The 23,378-nt window shown below is 47.6% G+C and overlaps 1 protein-coding gene and 1 pseudogene across 2 annotated transcripts; both read left to right on the plus strand.

The window, feature by feature from the left end:
- Nucleotides 1–2,493: 2,493 nt before the first annotated feature.
- On the plus strand, nucleotides 2,494–2,612 carry LOC118604643 (annotated as a pseudogene).
- Nucleotides 2,613–7,851: 5,239 nt separating this feature from the next.
- Nucleotides 7,852–21,333, plus strand: HROB (homologous recombination factor with OB-fold). Of its 2 annotated transcripts, XM_016139636.2 has the most exons (10): nucleotides 7,852–8,073; nucleotides 9,041–9,091; nucleotides 11,564–12,730; nucleotides 14,032–14,115; nucleotides 15,104–15,244; nucleotides 15,832–15,940; nucleotides 16,130–16,215; nucleotides 16,567–16,692; nucleotides 18,011–18,128; nucleotides 19,937–21,333. In XM_016139636.2, the coding sequence occupies exons 1-10, from the start codon at nucleotides 8,071–8,073 to the stop codon at nucleotides 20,026–20,028; spliced, it is 1,977 nt and encodes a 658-aa protein (XP_015995122.2). In that variant the 5' UTR covers nucleotides 7,852–8,070; the 3' UTR covers nucleotides 20,029–21,333. The 2 variants fall into 2 exon arrangements, with proteins under 2 accessions (XP_015995122.2, XP_036079366.1); XM_036223473.1 differs by lacking the exons at nucleotides 16,130–16,215; nucleotides 19,937–21,333 and having other exon boundaries at nucleotides 18,011–18,125.
- The last annotated feature ends 2,045 nt before the right edge of the window (nucleotides 21,334–23,378 follow it).

Genomic DNA, 23,378 nt, shown 5'->3' on the forward strand with positions numbered 1-23,378 from the left:
CTCCCTGCTGGGACCTGAAACTGAGGCCCAGGACTTCCTGGACTGTACAGGGTTCCTGCCTCCCTGCTGAGGAGTCAAGGCCCTATGAACACAACAGTGCAAGGACAGCTATGGCCAGTTATGTCCCACATGTCTATAGGTTCCTCCAGAGTGTCTTCTCAAAGCAGAGCATGCATGTCAGGGAAGAGACAGAGGGTGCAAATGTGCCTGCCCTCTGGAAGTTTATGATCCTGTGGAAATAACAGAGTTCCAAGAAGCAAGCTGAGCAATGGGGAAGGAGGGAGCCTGGGAGACACAAGCCAGCTCTGCATAAAGAAGCTCAGGCAAATCATTTGCCTTCTCTGAGCCTCAGTTTCCCCTCTGTGATTGGAGGGATAGACTGTATGATTCTGGGAAGCCCTCTTGGCCCTGAGGTCATGAAACAATAGAGAATAAGACGCAGTGCACTGACATGGTATTTGGAGAGGCATGGACTACAACCACAGAAAAACCGGCCCAATCGTCTTTCCTCCAGCAAGTAGTCTTCATTTGCCATACATTTTGTTCTCTTTCTTTGTAAACATTCATTGAGCAACTTCATTTTGCAAGGCCCTATCACATATAGTATCGTCCTCACAACTCTATAGGTAGATATTATGTACTCCGTCTTATAGATAAGGAGACGAAGGCCCAGGAAGATTAAGCAACCAGTAAGTGGCAGGGCCAAGGCAGAACCCAGGCTCTCTGGGTATATTGCCAGATTGGTCTCCGTAGGTTTGAGAGGTCTTCCCAAATTAAGCAGAGATAGCCATGTCCTCTTTCTCCTGCGAACTCCTTGAGGACCCAGGACACCCAGACAGGAATTTCTTAATTCACATGTCTGGAAGGCACATTCCATCATCCTTAAGTCATAGGATCTCTGACACATACATGAGGACACAGCCTTCCCGGTAGACAGAGAAGCAGAAAACAGACTTTACCTGCATCATTTCATTTCATCCTCCCAACCGCACAAGATGTGTGTTGTGATTATTATTATTCCTACTTTTAAGATGAGAGACCTGAGGTTCAGGAGAATTAAGGAACTCATCAAAAACCAGGAACCTAGCAAGCAAAGAAGCAAAGATATCACCCCAGGTTATGGGAACCCAGAGCCTGCTCGTTTTAACTACCAGATTCCATACCAATGAGAGGGTGAAGACCTTGACTTGGACTGAGATTCAGCCACTTACCAGCTGTGAACTTGGAAATTTGCTTAATCTCTTAAACTCTGTTTCAACACCTATAAAAATGGACAATGACATCCCTCTTACTGTGTGGCTGGGGCAGACATGGAATACTTGTGTGAAGGGTTAGCATGGGGATGGCAAAAGGTAAGTCCCACCCTCACCATTAGGCTTAGTGTTACCACTCCCTAGTTCTGGACCAGCTGAAATGCTATTGGCCACTTCCACTTCCAGCAAGGTACACAGAAATGATCACTGCTCCCACTCTCTCGCACATTGCTTTTTCTAGGTCCTGGGCTCCCCATCCCACTCTCTCAGGCTCCATAGACTCGCCTTGGGGGTGCAGGGTACAAGTCCAGATGTCCATCCCCAAATCTGTTTCCCTGCCCCTGGGATCCTACAGGAGCAAGAACTCCAGACTAGGGTTGCTATAATTAGCAAACAAAAATACAGGATGCCCAGTTAAATTTGAATTTCAGATAAACAAGGAATAATTTTGTAGAGTACTTATATTAAGAGTTCGTGACTTTTAAATTTTATTTACTTTTATTCTTATATTAAAAAACTTATTCTTTATCTGAAATTCACATTTAAGTGGATGTCTGCATTTTGTCTGGCATCTCTACCCCTGGACCTCGAGGTCAGGTTGAAAGACTGACCCTAATGGCAGAAGGCTCAACAAATGACTTTAGTTAAGAGTTTTTAAACAACTTTAATTATAATTTTCATAGTATAAAATTTATCCATTTTGAGTGTACAATTCAACATTTTTTATTAAGTTTATCAAGTTGTACAACCATCACATAATCTAATTTTAAAACATTTTATTACCCCACTAAAATGTCCATTTACAGCTGATTCTCATTACCAACCCCACAAATGACTTTTTAAAATATTTAATAAATTACTTTTTCTACTGTAAAAGTCACAAACTCTTAACGTAGAAATTCTGGTGGTGGGGGGAGGATCAGAGAAGTACAAAGAAGAAAATAAAATCACTCCTAAATTGTAATCCAATGAGAACAATTGTTAATAATTGCATAAATACTTTTGTAATCTTTTTTCCCTGATCATATTTTCTCAAGAAAAACTATATCACACTGTACACAATATCTTACAACCTAATTTTTCATGAAAATATTCTCATGGCATCAAATTTTCTTCCACATTGTTTTCAGTGGTTGTGTAGGATTCCATTGTGCTGTTGTACCACATTTTCTTTATTTAATCCCCTTTTGATGGACACTTGGGTTGCTTCCAATTTTTCATCATTTAAAATAATGTTGTGGTCTATGGCCATGCTACCCTGAATAACCCCGATCCCGTATGATCTCAGAAGTTAAGCAGGGTCAGGCCTGGTTAGTACTTGGGTGGGAGACCATGTAGGAAGACCAGATGCTGTAAGTTTAAAAAATAAGGGATTATAAACTGACAAGGTCCTTGCAATCTGTGAGGACAACCAAGGGTTGCCTCGCCTTAATAAAAAAAATAATAATAATAACGTTGGGATGCAAATTCTTGTAGTTAAATTATTGCATACATCAATTATTATTTTCTTAGGATAAATCCTTAGAAGTGGAGCCGTTTTGTCAAAGGATGCACATATTTTATGGCTTTTGATATTATTTTCTGACCCCATAAGGGATACCACTACGGGACCCAGTGGTCCAAATCTGAATCTTTGGGTAAGGTTCAGTCCAATAGAAGAAGGTTGATTGATGGGGAGTAGTGAGGTACAGGTTGCTGGGGACAGGTGAAGAAATACAGAGGAGAAAAGCTACCAGGCTCTGAAGAATGTCAGGTACTGGGGAGACACTCGAGGGACTTTCCTGGAAAGCAGAGGAATACTCTTGCCCCCTCCTCACCCCCTCCTCACCACCAGCCACAAGTGCTCCAGACAGCAGCTTCAGCAACTCCTTCCCTGCTGCCCCCATGTTTGTCTCGATGCTCTTTCAAGCAAGCTGAATGCCCCCTCTGGAGATCCAGCCAGCTGCAGCCAGCCCTGAGCCCCGTCCACCCCACAGCCCTGAGTGGGTCAGCCTTGTTTCCAAAGGCAGATCCTGGCACCCCCACCAGGGGTCTAGCCTCCCTGTACCCACCCCCAACCTTGGAGGAAGACCAGCTCTGAGAGGCTCAGGGTGGTGGGGGCTGGATTGGGGGGTGTGGATCTCGAGATGACTCACATGCCACAGGAAAGGAGAAAGGGACTGGGAGATGAATGGATCGCAAACCGGAGGGAGGGGCTGAGGAGAATGAGCTTTGGTGCCTTGATTCGCCTGTGTCAGTTTCTTCAACATCTGCAATGCGTGGGGATGAGGGATCCCACTGGGGGGTTGGAGGGGAGGGCTGGGCGCTGGCTGACGTTTGCTTCCTGCCTGCTCAGTCCGCCCCAGCAGTTCATGAATGACTCACCTTATTGTCAGGCTGATTCACTGCTCGCCTGGGGACCTGGGTTGGGGGAGGCGGCAGCGGCCCCCTCTTTTACGTCTCACACCTCACACGCGGGCGCACGCATGCGGATACACACACGCGCACACGCACAGGCATGGCTCCAGTGGGTCCATTCATCCACAGACCAGTGGTGTGCAAACTGCAGACAAGTTTGCACACCACTGGTCTGTGGAGAACAAGGTTGAGATTTCTGTGTATAGTCTACCTGTGGCTATTTACATTCAAATCAATTAACATTAAGTACAATTCAAACTTCTGCCTCAGTCTTGGCTACATTACATTCAAGTGCTCAATAGTCACATGTTGCCACTGGTTGTTCCATTGAACAGTACGGATAGAAAATATTTCCATCAACACAGAAAGTTCTATCCCACAGACCTAGTCTACATAGCCTTCACATGCACAAAGCCACACAAACAGACCAGCTCTTCCCCCGGCATACACTCATACCCCTATCTTCATGTGCAGTACAAAACACACATTTCACTCCATACACACTCCACACTCATTCGACATATAATACCCACCCACCAGCACAACCATGCAAGACTCTCAGTATGTGCACATACTTCCGGTATATGCCACTGTCCATACCAAGGTGAAAGTCAATAGAAACACATAAACACACACATTAGCACACCAACTTGCATACAACTGTTCATATGATAAAAATACAAATTAGGACAAAATGCATTTGGAAATATGCTGAAATAGATACAAACTGAAGCCATGTGGTTCTCATAACAAATCTCAGCATGTGTTTGCAAACTCAAGTGGGGAGGAAGGAACCCACATTGTGAAACCCCTGCCAATGTGCCACGGCATTGGCCATTTCAGTGCATTAATGTATTTAATCTCAAAGCAACCCTGTGAGAAAGATGTATTATTCCATTTTCATAGATGAGATGACTATGGTTCAGAGAGGTAAAGTAACTTACTCAAGGTCACACAGCCAATTAGCAGCAGGGTCAAATATGAACCAAGATTTGTCTAGCCAATGCAGCATGCTGTCTCCGAACACACACACACACACACACACACACACACACACACACCCCCCAAGTATGCTCTCCTTTGTACCTAAGAAGATGAAGCTCTACATCTAGTAACTGTAGATATTCATGGAATTTAGCACATAGTCACCCAGTCTCATTTGCACTCCCTCCTGACGAATGGCATTAAATCATTTAACAAACTCTTGCTGAGTGTCCTCCATGTGCCAGGTCATGTGCCAAGTGTGGTTCACAAAAGTGAAAAGTTGCAGTCGTTGCCCTGAAGGAGTTCAAAGTCCAGCAAGGAAGTGTGAGGAGAAACCTGAAGACATTACGGGGCATACAAGAGACCCAAGCTATAGTAGAGGTAGGCTGCAAATGCAGCAAATCAAGGATAAGGAAAACTGGGTCCACCTGAGACAGTTAAGGAAGTCTATGACCTTGAGCATGAAGAATGAGTGCGGTGGAGAGGGATTAGTATTGACTAGGAAGTTGATTGAGGATGAGATAGGGTAGGGAAGCAGATACCAGGGCATCGCAGGCCCTGGGGATTTTATATGTCATCCTCTGCTGATCAGAAGTGATTGAAGAATTATTACAGTGGAAAGATAGTATCTAATTTGCATGTCAGAAAGAATGGACAGAAGGGAGGAGAGCCTGGACTAGGGAGACCATGTAGAAGGCTACTGTAATAGTCCAGGCAGGAGACAGTAAGGCCTGATATAGAGTGTAAGGCATCTGGACAAAATGAGAGATGGAAGGTATTGGGGGTGGGGGCGTTTAGGGTATATCTTGGTCCTAAGAAAAAGCAAGGCAACAGACTTCTGACTCATGAAAATGTGATGAAAGCCATGGATTCTCTCTCAGAACAAGGCATATGTGCATAGGAACACAATGTTTTACATAAAATTATAGGGGACTTATATTTTCTGAAGCCCCAGGTTAAGAACCCAGGTCCTTAGAATTAAAAGAGACAGAACAACATAGTGGTTAAGCCTGTGGATGCTAGAGTCAGACTGCCTGGTTCATCATTTCAGCTCCACCACCTATTAGCTACATGAGCTTCGGCAAGACATTGAACCTTTCCTCCTCCATAAAGCAAAAGTCATCCTAGCCCCTATATTAAGGCTTGTTACAGTGATCAAGTGAGTTGAGACATGTAAAGTGCCTAAAACCTTGCCTGGAACACAGAAAGCACTCAAGAAGTACGGGCTGTCATCATTCTAGGTTAAATCATGTTGCTATTGAGACCCATCATTAAACTCACTCTATTTTGTACCCCACTTCACAGCTGGGGATCTGGTCCTCCTGTCCAAGTCCCAGGACCCACTACTCCCTTTGCCTGAACCCATCCCTTCCTTTTTCACCCAAGTCTCCACATCCTCAAGCCTCATTATTAGAATTAAGCCCACTAACCTCCCTTCTAAGAGGAAGGAGAGTATCTGGGCCCCATCACCATGGCGACCTAGTTTTTGTATTTACCTTAAAATAACAGTGCAAGGAAAGAGAAGACATTTGATTTGGGGAAAACCCTTCAGCATGGAGGTGCTTCCCAATTCCAAAATCACAGACGACTTCTGTACTGCATCCTGCCAGCCAGCCCCTTTCTAAATGTTCCAAGTCTACATTTTCCATTTGCTCTAGCCACTGCCCTCACTCCCATCCAGGTTCTAACAGGCAGTAGGAGCAGCGAAAAGGTGTTGGGAGAGAAAGTATAGATCCACCAGTGAGTGACTGTGAGCCCTTGAGGGAGTCCATTCCCCATCAGGGCCTCGGTTTCCCAATCTGTAAGTGCCTTCTGCCTCACTCTTCATGGGATTTTTTGTGAAAAAAAAAAAAAAAAAGAGCTATTGGCTAAAATTGGAAGCTGCAGACCACAGTGTAGATGTGAGTTATTATTCCTCTTGGCCTTTTGGGCTCTGTGATCTCCTGTCAGCCACAGCCCGATTATTGGGTCCCCAGGACTATCTACAGCAGGGCAAGATGAACTGCAGCTGGGACTCCTGTGAGGCGAGGAGGCATGTAAATGGAAGGTTCCCCCAGCTCAGAAGCACGGAGGCATTGAGAGAATTCCTAACTTGGATAAAAGTTCAGAATCCAGGTTTCCTTCCCCATTGCCATCTAGCTTCTGACATACGACAGGTAAACTAGTCCACATAAAGCTATGATGGAAGGCATAGGGTGCCCAGAGGTGAGGCCAGGCCAGGCCAGGCCACTCTGGAGAAAGATCCAGAGCTGGCTCAGACCAGATGGTTAAGAACTCGAGTCAGCGACCTTTCTCCAGCCTTTTGAGTTCTCAAAGCTATGCAGCCCTGTCATTCTGACTAGCCCTGTAGTGACAAGCAAGAAAAGAAACTGAGGTAGGAGTGAGGGTTGTTAACCATAGCAGCCTTTAGTGACAAAAGCTGGCATTCCCAGGTCACTAGGCCCGTGCCCATTTCTCTGCACAATTCTCCTGGGCTCTGTCTTTTGATCTGTGTCTCCCTGACTTGTTTGTGAACTTGAGGGCACAAGGAGTCATTCATTTCTCTGTCCCCGGTATCAAGTACAGTGACTGATACAAGGTAGCTGTTGTGTCATTCAATAAGTCTATTGTGCATTGTGCTAAGTGCTGAGGATACAAAGTTGAGCAGCAAGCCATACAGGTCCCTGCCCTCAGGGAGCTCATATTCTAGTGAGAAAGATAAACAACAAAGATGTAAATCATGACAATTATAAATCATGGAAAGCACTGAGAAGGAAATAGTGTTGTGGTGGGAGGACGGCTACTACTTAATAGAATAGGTGACAGGGAAGATCTGAGATCTAAGCTGAAACAGGAAGGATGAAAAGAGCCAGACTGTGAACATCTTAATAAATACATGTTCCAAGGATAGATGGATAGATTGATGGATGGATGGAAAGATGAACAGACAGACAAATCAACAGGGTGGGCTCTGGTATAAATGACAGTCACACTCAAATATCCAGTCCTTAGTGTGCTTAACGCAAGAGAGGAAAATGGGCAGGACTGGGCGCAGTGGGCCCTTGCTCTCACCTGGATGCGTGTTGAACCACCCAATCGGCCCTAGGGGCCGCTGGGGGGCGACCGAGAGCCCATCCGTTTCCCTTTAAGGCTGGGGTGGAAGACTGGCTAATGAAAATACCTTTGTGTCGGAGGGAGAGAAATAGGCCCGCCCCTTTAAGAGGGCGGAGACGCAGGAGTGGCGGCGGCTTCGAACGCGACCTAGGGCGCCAGCCCTCAGCTTCCCTGTGACCCTCACTAAGCCACCGCCTGGGTCGCAGAGACCTCTCCGACCTCGCCCCAGAGACACCGTCGCCCGTACTCCGACCTTCCCCAGGGCCAAGTCCGAGGCCCCGGCGAGCTCTTGAGTTAGGGCCTGCCGGGCTAACCCTTTGGCCGAAGCCCACCCGCCGTCGCCATGGTAATACCGCGCCCGGGGCCGCCGGGCCTCCCAGTCCTGCGGCCCGGGAACTGCCTTCTGGGTTCCAGCCCCTCGCCCGTGCGGGCTGCAGGGCCGAGATAGGGTTTAAATGAGAGCTTGGTGAGGTAGGAGACCTAGGCTCGAGTCTGGGCTGGCATGGACGCGCCGGGAGACCCTGGGAGGGCTCTCTTCACTCACCTCCCTCTGGGATTCAGCTTCCTTCCTGTTGCCTTCCCTCTCCTGGGCAAACTCTTGTTCATCTTTCCCGGCGCCCTCAAACGTCACGCCCCTGAGCTCTTCCCTACCCCCCAACCTGCCCACTCTGATCCTTGGACGCTTGAGGGTAGGTATTCCTAATTGTAGTACTTACTGCTCTGACGTCTGGGGTTAGGCACAGCCCTTGGCTTTAACACACATCAAAAGCTGGCCACAGCAGCCCTGCTGCCTAGAAAGAAGGAATTGTGGATTGGGGCATCCTATCCTCTTGGGGACCCTTGCTTTTAGGCATGGGATTAGGTAAGAGTACTGTCTTGGCTTTAGAAACAAGGCCACTGTGCTGGACACACTTGGATTTATGATCGTATCTTACGTTCGACAAAGGTTTCTCAGGCCAAACCTTTGGAATATTGCAAAATCCTAAGGCCCATGTGCAGAGTGCTGAATCTGAGAATGACCCATGTTCCCTTTGGCAGCCTTCCCTTTGCTTCCTCCCCCCTCTTCCAAGATTAATGTAGGTGGACCTGAGTGGATTATTTTACAAGAAAGGATTCAATCATTTAAGTCTTTAAGTAAATACCATCTCTTTTCTCATCCTTTATTCCTCCCCCAACACTAGCAAAAAAAAAAAAAAAACAAAAAAAAACGGTACACCTGATGGTCTTGTTAGAATTGGGAAGAAGCAGAATGAGGACAGAATGTACTTGCAAACTGTATTTATCCAACCTCAATTGCTTTGTTTTCCTTTCAGGCATGCAGTTTGCAGAAGCTATTTGCTGTGGAAGAGGAGTTTGAAGATGAGGTAAGGAAGTGTTGATCAGAGGAGGTCTCAAGATGTAAACACCCAGGCCCGGAACATTTTGGAGCAGTTTGCCCTGGTCTCCTTTTACTTAATATGTACATCTTTTTTGTCTGTGAGAGGCTGAGAAATGATGAGAAATGCAAACAACCTACTTAACTGTCTTAGAAACAAATAAAAAATCAGAGAGACAAGCTGCCTGATTGTTATACCTTTAAATTATAAGGGCCCTTGTCTGGAAGCTGTGTAGTGTGGATGATTCGATTCACCTTCTTGATGACATACTTGAGGTGGGAAGAAAGTTTATGGAGAGCCAGAGACAGCATAGTTATTGGATGGCAGGAGGCCTGTGGTCACCAGCTGGCTCCGGGAGCCTGGGCAGATTTCTTTATTCTCTGGCCTTCTGCAGTATGAGATGCATTCTTCTGCTTCCAATGATCTCTCTTTCCTTCTCTCTCCTCAGAAGATGAGGGATTAGACTAGGTTTGAAGCTGGCACATTAGAATCACCCCTGTTGAGGCCCTACCACACACCGATTAGAAATTGTGGAGGTGAGCTCAGGAAGGAGTATTTCCAACCTCTGGGGGCAGCTGGAGACCACTGAACTAGTGAGTTCCACAGCTCTCTTCCCACCGGATATAGTTTCACCTGGGAGGTCCCAAATTGTGACCTTAGATCCTTTTCAGAAAGAGGTAGGATTTACATTGAATAAAGCCCAAAAAGATAAGTTAATACGCTTAGGAATACAACACCAATATACAGGATGATATTTTGGCCCCTAGACTCTAGTCTAACATACATGGAAACTACTAAGCTATATTTATAGAATACAGTTGCTCTATTTTGTCAGTGATAAGCTATTCAAACCTACTTTTTCTCTCCCAGCACTTGGCTTTAAAAAATCACATGTAGAATTTGCCCAGATGCCTAATTTGTGCCGAGTATGGTGGTGCATGCTGCATTAGGGACCCTTTGTCAGGCCCAGCCCCATATTCCCCTTCCACTGAGGTTTTTGGAACTTGAGATTTGAAGGGAAAAAAATGAATTTCAGATCTCTTAAAAATCAGTCTCTCGCTGGTCTCATTCATTGCGGCCCTAAGATATAGTGACAAGGGCACATGTGGATTCTGAAGTTAATTAAGCTTTCTGAGTCTTGGTTTCTGCATCCATAAAACAGGAATAATAACACTACCTATTCATGGGGCTATCGTGAGAATTCATTAAGAGAATTCTGGTAAAATGCATGGTACTTGGGACTCAGTGAAGTGTCAAATATTAGATGTTTTTTTATCACTTAGGGATTTGATTGTTGTTTTTACAAATAATTCAAAACTGCCAGATTTGTCAAGGAGATGTGTCCTTGTCTTTGTCTTTCAGCTTGGGAGATGTGTAATTACAAGCTGAAAAGACTGTTAAAGTGACCCTCTTGGGGCTTGGTAGGTGATGATAGGTTGGTAATGAAATTAAAAGTGAAGGAATCTGACAACTCAAGAGTCCGTTCCATGACCAGTCCCTTTGCCCCTTCCCAGGGCAAATGACATCATGTCTAAGAGTGAGCTTTTCCTGAGAAAAGGGATCCATCAACCCACAGGGTCATCAGGATTTTGCTGCAGTAGTTCTGATGTTGTTGTTGTTGTTATTACTATTACTATTATTATTATTATTATTATTATTATTATTAATTATTATTATTATTACTACTACTATTACTATTATTACTAACTATTATTATTATTATTATTATTATTATTATTATTACAGCTAGATCCTAAGGTAGTCATGCTGGAGTATACTACTCTCCTGATAATGCAGAAAGCAGGAAAAAAGCCTTTCTCTAACCCAGACAATCCAGTGTGGCAGCAGGGGGTAGAAGTGGAGGGAACCTTCCTGTCATTTAAATCAGCAGTTCTGACTCAAAATCACCCTTGGAATAGGTCTGTTGCTCTTGAAGGTGTCAATCTCACTTTGCTTCCTAAGTGGAATCCATACTTAATTTAACTTGCCTGAAAAGCTATATTTAACTTCTGCCAATTAGGCCTCTCTGGCTTACCAAAGGCTGTGTGTGTGTGGTGGAGGTGAGGAGTGGGCTGAGGACAAGCAGCACGACTAGCTGGACACCAGAAAGCTAGTTTTCTTTTGACCTTGGGTGATTTGTTCAACTCCTTGGTGCCCTGGTACATTTACTCCCCCGCTCCCCCGCCCCCCCGCCCCCAACACACATTGAAGATTGAAGAAAGAGAGAGAAGTTATCTAGAGACTTAGCTTGTGAACGTTTCTATTACAAGCCTGGCGATGGGCTCATGGGCAAGGTCAAAGGTGGTGGGTGAGAGACTCCACCGTTGCCTTTCATGCCTTAGTTTTCTTGCTTGTGTGTATCTATCTATGCATACATACACACCACATGACTGAAACAGTAAAAGCAGAGTATTTCTTGATATCCAGATGCCAAGACCCACTGTTTCTGCTTCTTTGTAGGATTTCTTGTCTGCTGTGGAGGATGCAGAGAACCAGTTTGCTGGCTTACTGCCTATGAATGCTGGATGCCTCAGACCTGTCCCTTCCAGACCACAAGAGACTGTGCAGGCACAGTCTTCCAGGCAGCTGCCATCACGCCCCACTGCTCCTTCGGAGGATTTGGGCCTACCAGCCCTGGGACTCCGCCTTCCTACCTCCAGCATGCTCAGGGCTGTCAGGGGTCCACCTTTCACAGGAACAACCTCCCTAAAGCCTGTCTCAACTTCTGGCAGCTGGATTGGCAACCAGGGAAGAGTGACACTGACAGAAGCGCTCAAAGAGCCAGTAAGACCCCCGTCCGCAGCATCCCACCGCCTGTTTGCCTTTGAGACCCAACAGCAGGTGATTGGTGGTTTTGAGGGACCTGAACAAGATGAATTTGATAAGGTCCTGGCAAGCATGGAACTGGAACTTGGAGTTAGCAGTGAGACCCCAGGAATCTTGCCCACCTGCCAGCAGGAAGACTCAATATTGGCTAAAAAGGCTCGGGTAGCTGATCAGAGCAGATCTTGCCAAAAGGGGCCCATGCCTGCCAGCCACATAACTGGTATTATGTCAGCCCAGGGTCAGCCTCCTGATCCTGTTGACTGCCATAGGACTCCACAGCCCCACATGAGTCCTGGTGCCATGGGTAGCCTTCCCATCCCAACTGCCTCAACAGTTCCCACTCAACACCCCCACTGGGAGGTCTGTCCCAAAGGTCCTCCTCTGCAAGCACCCCAGTCTCTCCAAGCCACTGGCAGGACTGTTCAGAGCAGCCCTCAAAATCGTGGCCCCAGTCAGCCACTCCAATCTCCAAGTGCTTGTGTGAGTGGCAAATCTCATTTTCCCGGTCCACAAACTCCCAACTCAGGCTGTTCTACGCCCTCAAGAACTGTCTCTGGATTTCTTCCTCGAGGTGCCTTACAACCCCAAGCTCCAGTGTCTTCTGTAGAGTCTCCTGTCAGCACCCCAAAGGGACGCCATTCCTCCCTCTTTCCCCAAGCAGCTCTGCAGACACCCATAGTCACCAACCATCTGGTGCAGCTGGTCAGTGCTGCCAGCCGGACACCCCAGCAACCCACCCGAACTGCCACCCACACCAAAACACGCCGCTTCCCTGGCCCAGCAGGGATCCTGCCTCACCAGGTGAGTGACAGCTTCCTTCTGTCAGAAGCTAGAGCCTTCCAGGACACTGGGGTGGGCAAAGGGGAGAAGCAGAGTTCAGCACTGTTAAGTCCCAGAATATCTTCACTTCTGGGGGGAGTGAAGGAAGGAAGGAAGTGCAGAGGGGGAGGGTCTTCAGAGCTGTGGGAGGGTCAAAAGAAGTGGGAGGGCAAAATTGAATGCTTGAAAAACCATATGTAAGACGGGTGCTTAAAGCCTTAAGAACGACAATTTTCATACATTTGTTGAGCATCTGCTATTACTAGCACTGGGGCAGGAAGATTTATTCACTCGTATTTGCTAAGGACTTATATGTGTTGGGCAATTTGCTCGGAACTGAGAATACAGATATTAGCATAGAAATAGTTCCCGTTCTAAGGAGCATACAGTGTAGTGGAAGAAGCAGATGTGAACAAATGATTATACATAAATTGCACAGTGTAAGTAGAGGTCATTCCCTGGATACCGGAACACACTGGGCTCCTTGGGCTTGCTGAATGGGCTTTGAATGGACGAGTAGGAGGTCGCAGGTGCGTGTTTTTGAAGGCTGAGTTCTGAAGGACATTTCAGCAATGGGAAGACAGGGAAGAGCATGTGCAAAGGCACATAGGTGTAAAAGCAGAATGCTCTTGGAGAGCCACAGAATAGTTGGTATGTGGGGTTCACCCAGGGAAGCTGGGGCTGCACTCAGAGTTTGGATTTCAGCAGTGGTGAAAAGACAGGAGCCATCAAATTAGTCTTGGATCAGATCCCAGATCATTGGACTCTGAGGACCTGGTGTGGTTGTGGCAAATGCATCCCTTTCTTCACATTTTAAAGGTGTTTGAAATTGTCTCTGCCTATTAGTTGCTCTTTGCTAGCACTTTAAGAGAAATCCAAGGAGGCCATCTGCATTCCTCCTGGGCTGGATCTCTGTAAGGAAAGATTAGGTCCCTGAGAAGGGACTTAGGGAAAGCTGTCCCTCTGCATATCACAGGCCTCTCTATTCAGGTCATTGCCCCCTCAATGGCCTGAATTTTGTCCTGGGTTTTGCTTCTGGGTAGCCCTGGGTTTTGCGCCTGGGCCAGCTCCAGCTTCCTCACATTCCCAAAATGATCCCCAAAGTGTCTTTTTTTGAGCTGCCAATGAGGCTCCTGAGATTTCGTTAGGAGAGATGTAATATGTGTTAATTGTCCCTGATAGTTTCCTAACTCATTATGTAACCCAGACAAGAAGCTGCACTTGTAAATAACAGCTGCTGAGCTTGCTTTCGCCTTCTCCTTCCCTCTCCCTCACCCTTGTAGCACAGTGGGAAAAATCTGGAGGAGATCATGGTTTCCACGCCCCAGACTCCGACTCATGGTGCTCTGGCAAAATTCCAGACAGAGGTAACAAATTCTGTGCAAATGTTAATTTCCTGGGCATCATTTAAGAGTGAAAGACATCCCTGCATGTTTCCAGAGTTAAGGATCAGAGTCGTTAAGGATCAGAGTCGATGCTCCTAGGGCTGTTCCCTGGGGTCACACACTGAAGGGCATTTGGGGAAGGCAGTTTGGGGAGATGGCAGTTTTACTGGCATGAAGTGAAGCCTATCCAGATGTTAACCGATGCCATGGGTCCAGCCTTCTTTCCCATATAAGAAAGGAAGGCCTGGCTAACTCCATCTTTCCTCAGGAGGAGAGTGGAGTAAGTACTGGGAAATTGTATCTCAGTAACCCTTCCTCTCAGGTTTCTGGAATTAAGCTGGGAAGGATCTGCCTTCATCTGGCCTCTAATCGATTCCCTTTCGATGGGTAGGATCCAGTCTCCCTCCTCCCTGGAATTCCAGTGACCTGCTTTGCCCTCAGACCCACTTTTGCTTTTAATTCTCTCTAGCAATTTTTGTCTTTGCTGCTGGTCCACAGATCCACTGGTCCATTTCATATCAATGTAGTAAATACTCATCTGGATCAAAGCATTTTTTTAATAAGAAGGTTAATAGTTAAAGCCAGAGGCATCCCAAATAAAACGTGACTGGTTTCAAAATGGCTGAGGCACTCTGGAAACCTATAGAGATATGTGGGGGCTCCCTAGTCCCAAGACTTTTTAAGTCTAATACAAGAGACAAGCGTGGATAGCCTTTTGCTTTAAAGTCAGAACCTGATTTAAAATACAAGAAAATAAAGAGTACCTTTGCTATTGCTGCTAAGTGAAAGATGTGATATGCGACAAGATCTCACATATCATTTTCTGACCTTGGAGATAAATGAAAGAAGAGACTGGCCACCATGTTATAGGGAACTCACCCTTTCTCCCACCCCTCCATCCTGCCTCAGGGGAGATCTATAGCAAGGTGGACTCATTAATACAGGCTCCTGCTCTGCTTTGCGGTACCAGATTGTTACTAGTTCCCAAGCATTGGTGGAGGAGGATTTTCAACGAGGGCCCTGGCTGACCATGAAATCTGCTCTGGGCCTGGATGAGAGAGACCCCACCTGCTTCCTCTGTACTTACAGCATCGTCATGGTGCTGCGGAAGGTAAGGGTCCTGGGTTCTGAGACCTAAAAGGAAAACCATTTTTTCCCTCCTTCACTAACATACTGCCCTGCTCCGCCTTAGGAGCTCCTGTTTGCTCCCTCTTACTCCAGGCCCGTCTCTGAGCAGCAGCATGAAGTTTCTTTGGTCCTGTCTTCCACTCACCTGCCTTTTTACTACCATCCACAGTACTGGGCACAAGCAGAACGAGAGGTTGGGTTATGGGCATGTCTCTGCACATCTGGGCCCTGGATAGGGTACAGTGAACGCATTGCTACCTTAGAGTCCCTAGAGGTCAAGGGTCATGTGCAGATTCATGTTAGTACATATATAAACATATCCCTGCCCATGGCCTGCTGTGATGGAGTTCTATATAAATACATTGAAAAGAAAAGAGGCAGGGAGAGAGAAATGAAGGACTGCCAGAGGGAGATGGGATGAGCCCTTTAAACTGCCCCTTTGCCCTCCACAAGAGAAGATCATCACCACACCTATTCTCTGCCCTCCTCCCCCACGATCTGCTCTAGCACAACTGGGAACATTATAGGTGGGACATGTATAGCTCAGCAAATGCCTTTCCTTGTAACCAGGCCGCCCTGAAGCAGCTTCCCGGGAACAAGGTTCCAAACATGGCAGTGATGATCAAGTCCCTAACTCGGAGCACAATGGATGCCAGTGTGGTTTTCAAGGACCCCACAGGTGAGAAGTCAAGTCCTGGGAGTTTCTGGTGAACGGCCTTGAGATCAGGTGGTGAGGAGGGGTTACCCTCTCCATTTGTAAATAGGAAAATTGAGGCAGTGAGCAGCCAGCTTCCCTTGATTCTAACCAGGGCCCAAACCAGTCACTGCTGCCCTTGACCCTGACTAATGGGCCATTTGGTATTTGCAGGAGAGATGCAAGGCACAGTACATAGATTGCTGCTTGAGACACACCAGAATGAGCTGAAGCCTGGCTCAGTGCTGCTGCTAAAGCAGGTATAGGGAGCTGCTCTCTGCCCTGGAGGAGGCCCCTGAATTGTCTGTGTGGCTCCCTTCCCTCCCAGTGCCCAAGAAAGGGGTGGCTGGACTGGTGCTGGACCCTGGCTTTACTGGAGATGGACAAATGCCTGATTCCCATTCTTCAGGGGTGGATGGGGAAGGGGGTCGGGCAGTGAGGGGAGGAGGGTATGATAAGTAGTTCTACTCTGGTACCAGAGCTGGGGCAGGACTGATTTGTGTGACCCTGGTACAGAGACCACCAACAGAGAGGTACACAAGGACCAGGTGGCCATCTGGCAGTATTTAGTGCTCCATCAGGGCACTGACCTTCCCCTTCCTCATCTCTAGATTGGAGTGTTTTCTCCTTCACTTCGAAACCACTATCTCAATGTGACGCCCAACAACCTGGTCCATATTTACAGCCCAGATTCTAGGGACGGGAGCTTCCTCAAGCTATCTCAGCCCTTCCCCAAGGTAAGAGGAGTGGGATGGAATAGGGACTACTGGAGCCACTTTCTGTCTGGATCATCTGATTTCTTCCCCTTCGCCATCTTGAGGAGCATAGGTATAAAGTGAGTAGTTGCCCTGAACTGAAGAGATGCCTTTGGGAACAGGGCTATCTCCTCTTCTCTCTGGTCCAGCCGCCTGCCAGATGGCACAGTAATAGGACCTAGAGGAACAAGTAGCTTCTTGGCGATCCCTGAGTGTCTGATGGCAGACACTGGCTTGAACATCGGAGAGGATAAGAGTCACTTGAGAATTAATGAAGTCGAGGGTCTCCCAGGGGATGGCGGCCCTCAGTAAGTGACTGAAGGTCAGATCTGTTACAGGTGGCAGTGCAAAACACAGTGAGCTACACATGGCTCGTTAGGTGAGCCAGCACTTGTTCTGTCTTCCCTTTTGGCCTCTTCCTCTGCTAGTGAGGGGGCACCCCCTTTGGGAACTAAGGGAGACTGGGCTTCCAGGCAGCTCTACTCCAGGGTGAGAGTGCAAAGCTTGGCCTTGACTTGGCACACAGCGTCCCCTCTCTGGTCACCCCCATCCTTCCTGGGGTCCTGGGCTAGAGACCTGGATCATGTCCCCGCTCTGCTGATAATTTGTAATGTGACCTTGGGCAAGTCCTGTCCCCTCCCCTGCTGTAAAACGAGTAGATTAGACTTGATGACTTCTAGTCAAGTTACATCTTTAGCCCTGACTTACTACTTCCATTTTCCTCATCTTTCTCCTTAACCTTCCATATTGTCTCAAAAGCACCACACTTCAAAAAGAGCTTTATTTCTTTTTTAATTTCATGTCATCCATACTCATTGAAAAAATTGAAATGGTAGAGAATAAATCAAAGCCTCAAACTTACCTCTCCACTCCCATTCCCTAGGGTTAACCATGGTTATTGGTTTATTTACTAATTTTAATTACCTGTCCATACGTTAGCTAGTTTGGGGATTGTTAACAGCTAATTTTTAATACCAGGCTAACTCTTCAACATGTTTCTGAATGGCGTATTCACTCTCTGTTCCAGTTATATAGATTCTCTAAAATATCAGGTACCAACAGAATTAAGAAAGAAAATTGGCCAAAAACGTTTTCTGTTTTTTTAATTATCTGCCGTTTCGGCTCTCTGGCATTTCAGCTCCCTCACCACAGCATGGGAATGGGTGACTGGCCTCTGCCACACTCCTCTATCCTATCTTTCCTGAGCCCCGATATATTCTTTGAGATTGTCTAAGTGGCAACAGTACTGTCAAAGGGACTTGGAGGCACAGGCATTGGTAACGGGACCCTCTGTCTCCAGAGTCCAGGAAGCTTCCATGGCAGCCTCCAGCATAAGACTGCAGAGACTGAGGAAGGCCTCAGAACAGCACAGAACCCAGAGGCAGCGGCATCCCCAGAGGAAGAGCTCCCAGAAGCAGGTAAGGCAGTTGGCCTACCCAGGAGCAAAAGAGGTTCTCCATCTATTTCCTCTTGAATAGCACAGCCAGATTCTTTTGGCTGCATCTTGTTCCTCCTTCTGTGAATCTTTGGATCTTATAGAATCTTACAGAAATCAAATGTGGTGTCTTCTCTGGCAAGGCTATAGGCCACAAACTAATTAACAGTGTGATAGGGGCCACATAAAGCAAATAGAGCGTAATCTGCTGGTCTTCCCCATTTCCAGGTCATGTGCTATTAGCCACGAGGAGATGGACTGACATCATCCTTGTGCCACACCTTGAGTCTTTTGTGGGCTGATGGCCAGAACACAGAGACAGATTTCCCTATCATGACTAAGTTCAGAGGCCCTCCAGGCAGTGCTGAGTAGTCTAATACCCATGTGGTTAGGATGGGACCAGGATACAGACCTGAGAGGCCCAAATACAGACCTCTTAGGGGAACTCGTTCCTCAGGAGGCAGCTTCACCCAAGTGGAGCCAACACAGTCCCAGTCTGGTCCTTAGCTTTTTGATTCCATAAATTCAACCCTTGAAAGTAAGCTCGATGATAAGCCAAACTATCAGAAGGCTGCTGGTGGTCATGGAATAAGAGTGAGGAGAATTGCCTGTAGAATATTGAGGCTGGTGTCACATCTCCACCCTGGGGACAGACCTGCCAAGCACACAGCTGCTAGTGGTGGCTAGACAGGGCTCAGAGACACAAAAACTAATTCTTACTCTGGTCCCGTTTCCTGACTGCTCATTTCCCTTCATTTAGCATAGTGATTCTCCAAGCAGTCATAGTGTAGCTGGTGAGGGGCAACTTTTTTTTTTATACTCAAATTCCAATCCTACTTCCCTGAGAACAGTGGTGGTAACCTTATTTCCATTTTCAAACTGACATTATCCTTCCAGCAGCAATGTTTATCAAGTGCCTGTGCCAGACTGGGAGCTGGCTCTGTAGGTCAAGTTTCCAGTCTGACTGATACAGCTGCCTGATGCCGACCATTAAGCAGGAGTTTTCTAGTTGGAAGCTGTGGCTCTGGCATCACATAGAACCAGAGTATGCTCACCCTGGGCAAGTGCTTTGACCTCTTTAAACCCTGTTCTTTCAGGTAAAGTGGGCAACTGCCATGAGATGTCCTATGAAGGGATAGTGTGAAATGTAAATGAAGTGATGAGTATAACCTCTATAGCCCTGTGCCTGGCACAGAGCAAGCACTCAGAAAGTGTTAGCTAATATTGTAATAATAGGATCAATAGGGATTACTGAAGTCAGTCTAGTTTCCAAATTCTCAGTCTGAGAAACACAGTCAGGATCAGTTGCTTTCATTCCCTACGCCCACAGGGGCACTTTGGGGAAGGGGATGGTGTTGTCTACCAGTCTTCACATGAGAAACCAGATTAATGAACCACGTGATTCTGAATGCATCTAATGGCTTTCCCCAGCATCATTTCTCCCTCTGTCCAATGAGGGGGTTGCGTAAGGGACTTCTGAAGCCTTTCTGCTCAGGCACTGCCTCTGGATGGAAAGAGAGGAACCATTGAGGCCCAAAGGGAACCTTTTTCTCAGCAGAATGGCCCGGGCATTTTGCTCCTGCCTCTTGTTGTGTGTGGTTATGTGAGGAGCAGAGGGAAAATGGAGGTCAGGCAAGGCTCAGGCCCATTGGCCCAGCAACATTGCCCAAGGACAGCCACCTCAACTGTGCAGTCAGGTCCAGGCCCTCCTATAGGGAAGGAGGCTTGGACTGGAGTCACATGGGACACTAATGTCACTCAGTCTTTCCACCCTCTCCATCCCCCCTATAGATGACCTGGATGGACTCCTGAGTGAGCTCCCTGAGGATTTCTTCTGTGGGACCAGCAGTTGGGACTGCCCCATGACGGGGCACCCACCATGAGCAGGCAGCCTCCGAGCACCCAGGCAAGGCTCTAGTTGTGTTTGATCATTCCCAAGGAAGAGGAAGATCAGCATGATTGGAGAATAGGCGAAGCTCTGGACTTCCGTGGTGGCTTTCACCCTGGACACTTTCCCCGAGAACACCCTTGTCCCTTGGAATCTGCACTGCTGTCACTTTGGATCTTTGGCCTACCAGAATTCAGCCCAGGATTGGCTCTCCTGCCCTGCTGTCCTCCAAGCCCTGGGGTGTATCATTCTATCTCCTTCTGCCAACAGGGAAGGTGTGCCACTTTCCCACCTCAACGTGACTTTAGGACACACTGGACCTGTTTCCTTCACGTCCTAGCCCCAGGACCACTGAGGAGTCTAGAGGAACCGCACTCCAGCAGTGACAACCTGTCCCTCTGGACAGGAAGGAATAGACTCGGACTTGCCTCTGCTTTGTCCCTTGAGGCCTGTAGCTGCCCAGCTCACCTGTGACCGAGGTGCCCAGGGGCAGGAGCAGGGGTGCGGCTGTGGTGCCTCGTTTCGAAATAAAGCAGCCGCCTGCTTCGCCTGCCTCGCTCCTTTCCCCTCGCTGCTCCTTGTCCCGTTTGCCTTGCCAGGGGCGCTTTGACCGGGGCAGAGACAAGCTACTCATTCTCATTCTCTCTCCCTCTCTCTCTGTTTCTCTCTCTAAACTTTTTCTTTTAGACAGTTTTAGATATACAGAATTATTTCCAAGATATTACAGAGAATTCCCATAATACCCCATACCTAGTTTCCTCTATTATTACCACCTTAACCTTAGTATGGTAGCTTTGCCACACTAAAAGAACCAGTATTGACATATTGTTATTAACTGAACTTTATACTTTATTTAGATTTATTCAGTTTTCCCCTGATGTCTTTTCTCTGTTCCAGGATCCCAAATTACATTTAGTCATGTCTCTAGGCTCCTCTTGGCTATGGCCATGTCTCAGACTTTCCTTGTGTTTTATGACCTTGGCATCTTTGAGGAGTATGGCTCAGGCATGTGGTAGGGTGCCCCTCAAATGGAATTTGTCTGGTGTTTTTTCATAAGTATGTGTTCTGGGAGCAAGACCACAGAGGTAAGGTGTTGTTCTCATCACATCATGTCAAAGTTGATGTTAACCTTAGTCACCCAGCTGAGGTAGCGTTTGTCAGGTTCTTCCACTGTAAAGTTACTCTTTTTCCTTCTACCTTTCTGTACTGTCCTCTTTGAAAGGAAGTCACTGTGTGGTCCACATTTAAAGCACGAGAAGTTATGTTCCACCTCTTTAAGAATATACACAGGTTATTTGAATTCTTCTGAATGGGAGATAGGTCTGTGTCACCCTCATTTGTTAGTCAATCATTCATTTATATCTGTGGACTCATGGGTATTTGTTTTATGCTTTGGATTATAATCCAATAGTACTTTATTTTGTTGCCAAGCAACTCTTCGTCATTGTAGCTTCTCTGTACTACCTTTCAGACCAGAGTTGGACAAGGGGCATGGTTGGGGTGTGAAAGATCTAATTATACTAAGTTGGCAACCTTGTTTTCCTTTTCTGGAATGAAAGGAAGAAAGGAAGATTCTCCTAACTCATCGATGAGGGGGGTGTGGGTTAAAGGCCCTAGTTTGACCACCAGCCTCCCCTGCCTCTTTGTCTTCACTAAGCGCTGAGTTGGCGCCTTCCCATGGGCTCGGTACCTAAAGCACCCCATGCCTCTGGCCTGCAGTGCCCTCTCCCGCTCAACACCCTTGAGCCCCGCTCTCTAACGCTCACAGTCCTGACCAATATCCTGGTTTCTCGTGGTGTGCTTTATCGCCCCACAGGTTCTGAGCTCCAAGCAGGCAGCCTGGGCATCCACTCGCCTGGCACTGCTCCTGCCAGTAGATCTGGGATCCCTGTGGGCTCATGTGTGAGTTGAAGTAAGCTAACGCTAAGGACAGTTTGTCCGCCCTCAGGAAGTTAAGGCTAAGGACAAAAGACAGAACACATGGTCTCTCTGGAGACTGAGCTGTAGTCAGAGCACCTTTAGGCCTGTGTGACAAGGCTGCAGAGAGGCTGGGCCCACAGGCCATGACTACTGTGTGCCTCAGGAGGGAGGGGACGCCTACCCCATCTTGGGTCCTCTTGACCTTAACCGGCCTTGCCAGCTCCCAACCCTGGGAACCCAGCTGTGGGTGCTCAGCCAGGCCGTTGGCGGGGCAATTAAAACACTGAATGGGTTCCAAGAGGGTTAATCACAGCTGCATTTATAGAGGCGCCTTTCTCTGAGGATCTGCAAGCCCTCGCTGTGCATGATCTCATTCCACCTCTGGGATCCCCACCCTGGAATACCACCAAGAAGCTGGGGCCAGAGTGGGTGAACAGCAGGGTATGGGCTGTGCAGCAAACAACCCAGGCTGCTGCCACCCACTTGGGCAAGCGGATGAGTGTTGCGGCAGAGAACAGGGGCCCTCAGTCAATGCACATAGGAGGCTAACCTGCTATGCATCAAGTGCTCCTAAACACCATGTCAAGACCTACCGTGTGCCAGGCCTTGCTAGGACCAGAAATCCAACTGAACATATTCACAGCCTCCTCTGGAGCCCACATCCAGCATGGTAGACTGTTGTCTACAGTACACTGGGATCAATGCCTTACGAAGTGTGTGGATTGGGATTGGCTGGAGGAGTTGGGGACCTGGGGCTGCTGCAGAAACGTCTCCCAGAGCAGGTGACCTTTAAGGTGGACTTTAAGAAATGAGTCAGAAGGGAATGGCAGGGAAGGGAGAGGAGCTACAATGAGAATGCTATGTGATATGAGGCCAAACCAAGGAATCCGAGCTTAGTTGGAGAGGGCAGGTGTCAGAGTCAGCAGAGGTTCTCAAGCTAGGAATTAACTGTTTTAGTTAGGTCATTCCATTTGGGCAGTGGAGCAGAGATGTTGTGGCCAGAGGAAGGGACACCAGGTAGGAAGTTGGGCTGGTCCAGGTTAAAGTCATTGGGGTGGTAACTGCAAATGTGAGAATGAGAGCTGGAACTTGTTTGCGTGAGGGGACCAGAGAGGAAGAAGTCAGAAATAACAGAGCAGGGGCTGCTGCTGAGCCAAGGAAGGGAGGAAGCACAGGGGCAGAGGAGCCAGGAGGAGCCCACAGTGCTGAGGGAGACAGACCAGTGTCTGCAGCCAAGGCAGGATGGGGTTAGGCCAACCCCGAGGGGCCAAAAGGCTCACCCAGCGGCACACCGAGCTCCCAGGTTAGGAGAGTTTCTGAGGCAGGGGCTGGCATCCCTCCTGCCTACCCTTCCCTGGCTTGGCAACCATACCAGCTAATGCTATTTCACGGCCTCATTCCTCCCCCTAGAGGCTCCTGGAAGCA

This window comes from Rousettus aegyptiacus, unplaced genomic scaffold (assembly GCF_014176215.1).
Source record: "Rousettus aegyptiacus isolate mRouAeg1 unplaced genomic scaffold, mRouAeg1.p scaffold_m13_p_6, whole genome shotgun sequence".
Classification (NCBI taxonomy): domain Eukaryota; kingdom Metazoa; phylum Chordata; class Mammalia; order Chiroptera; family Pteropodidae; genus Rousettus; species Rousettus aegyptiacus.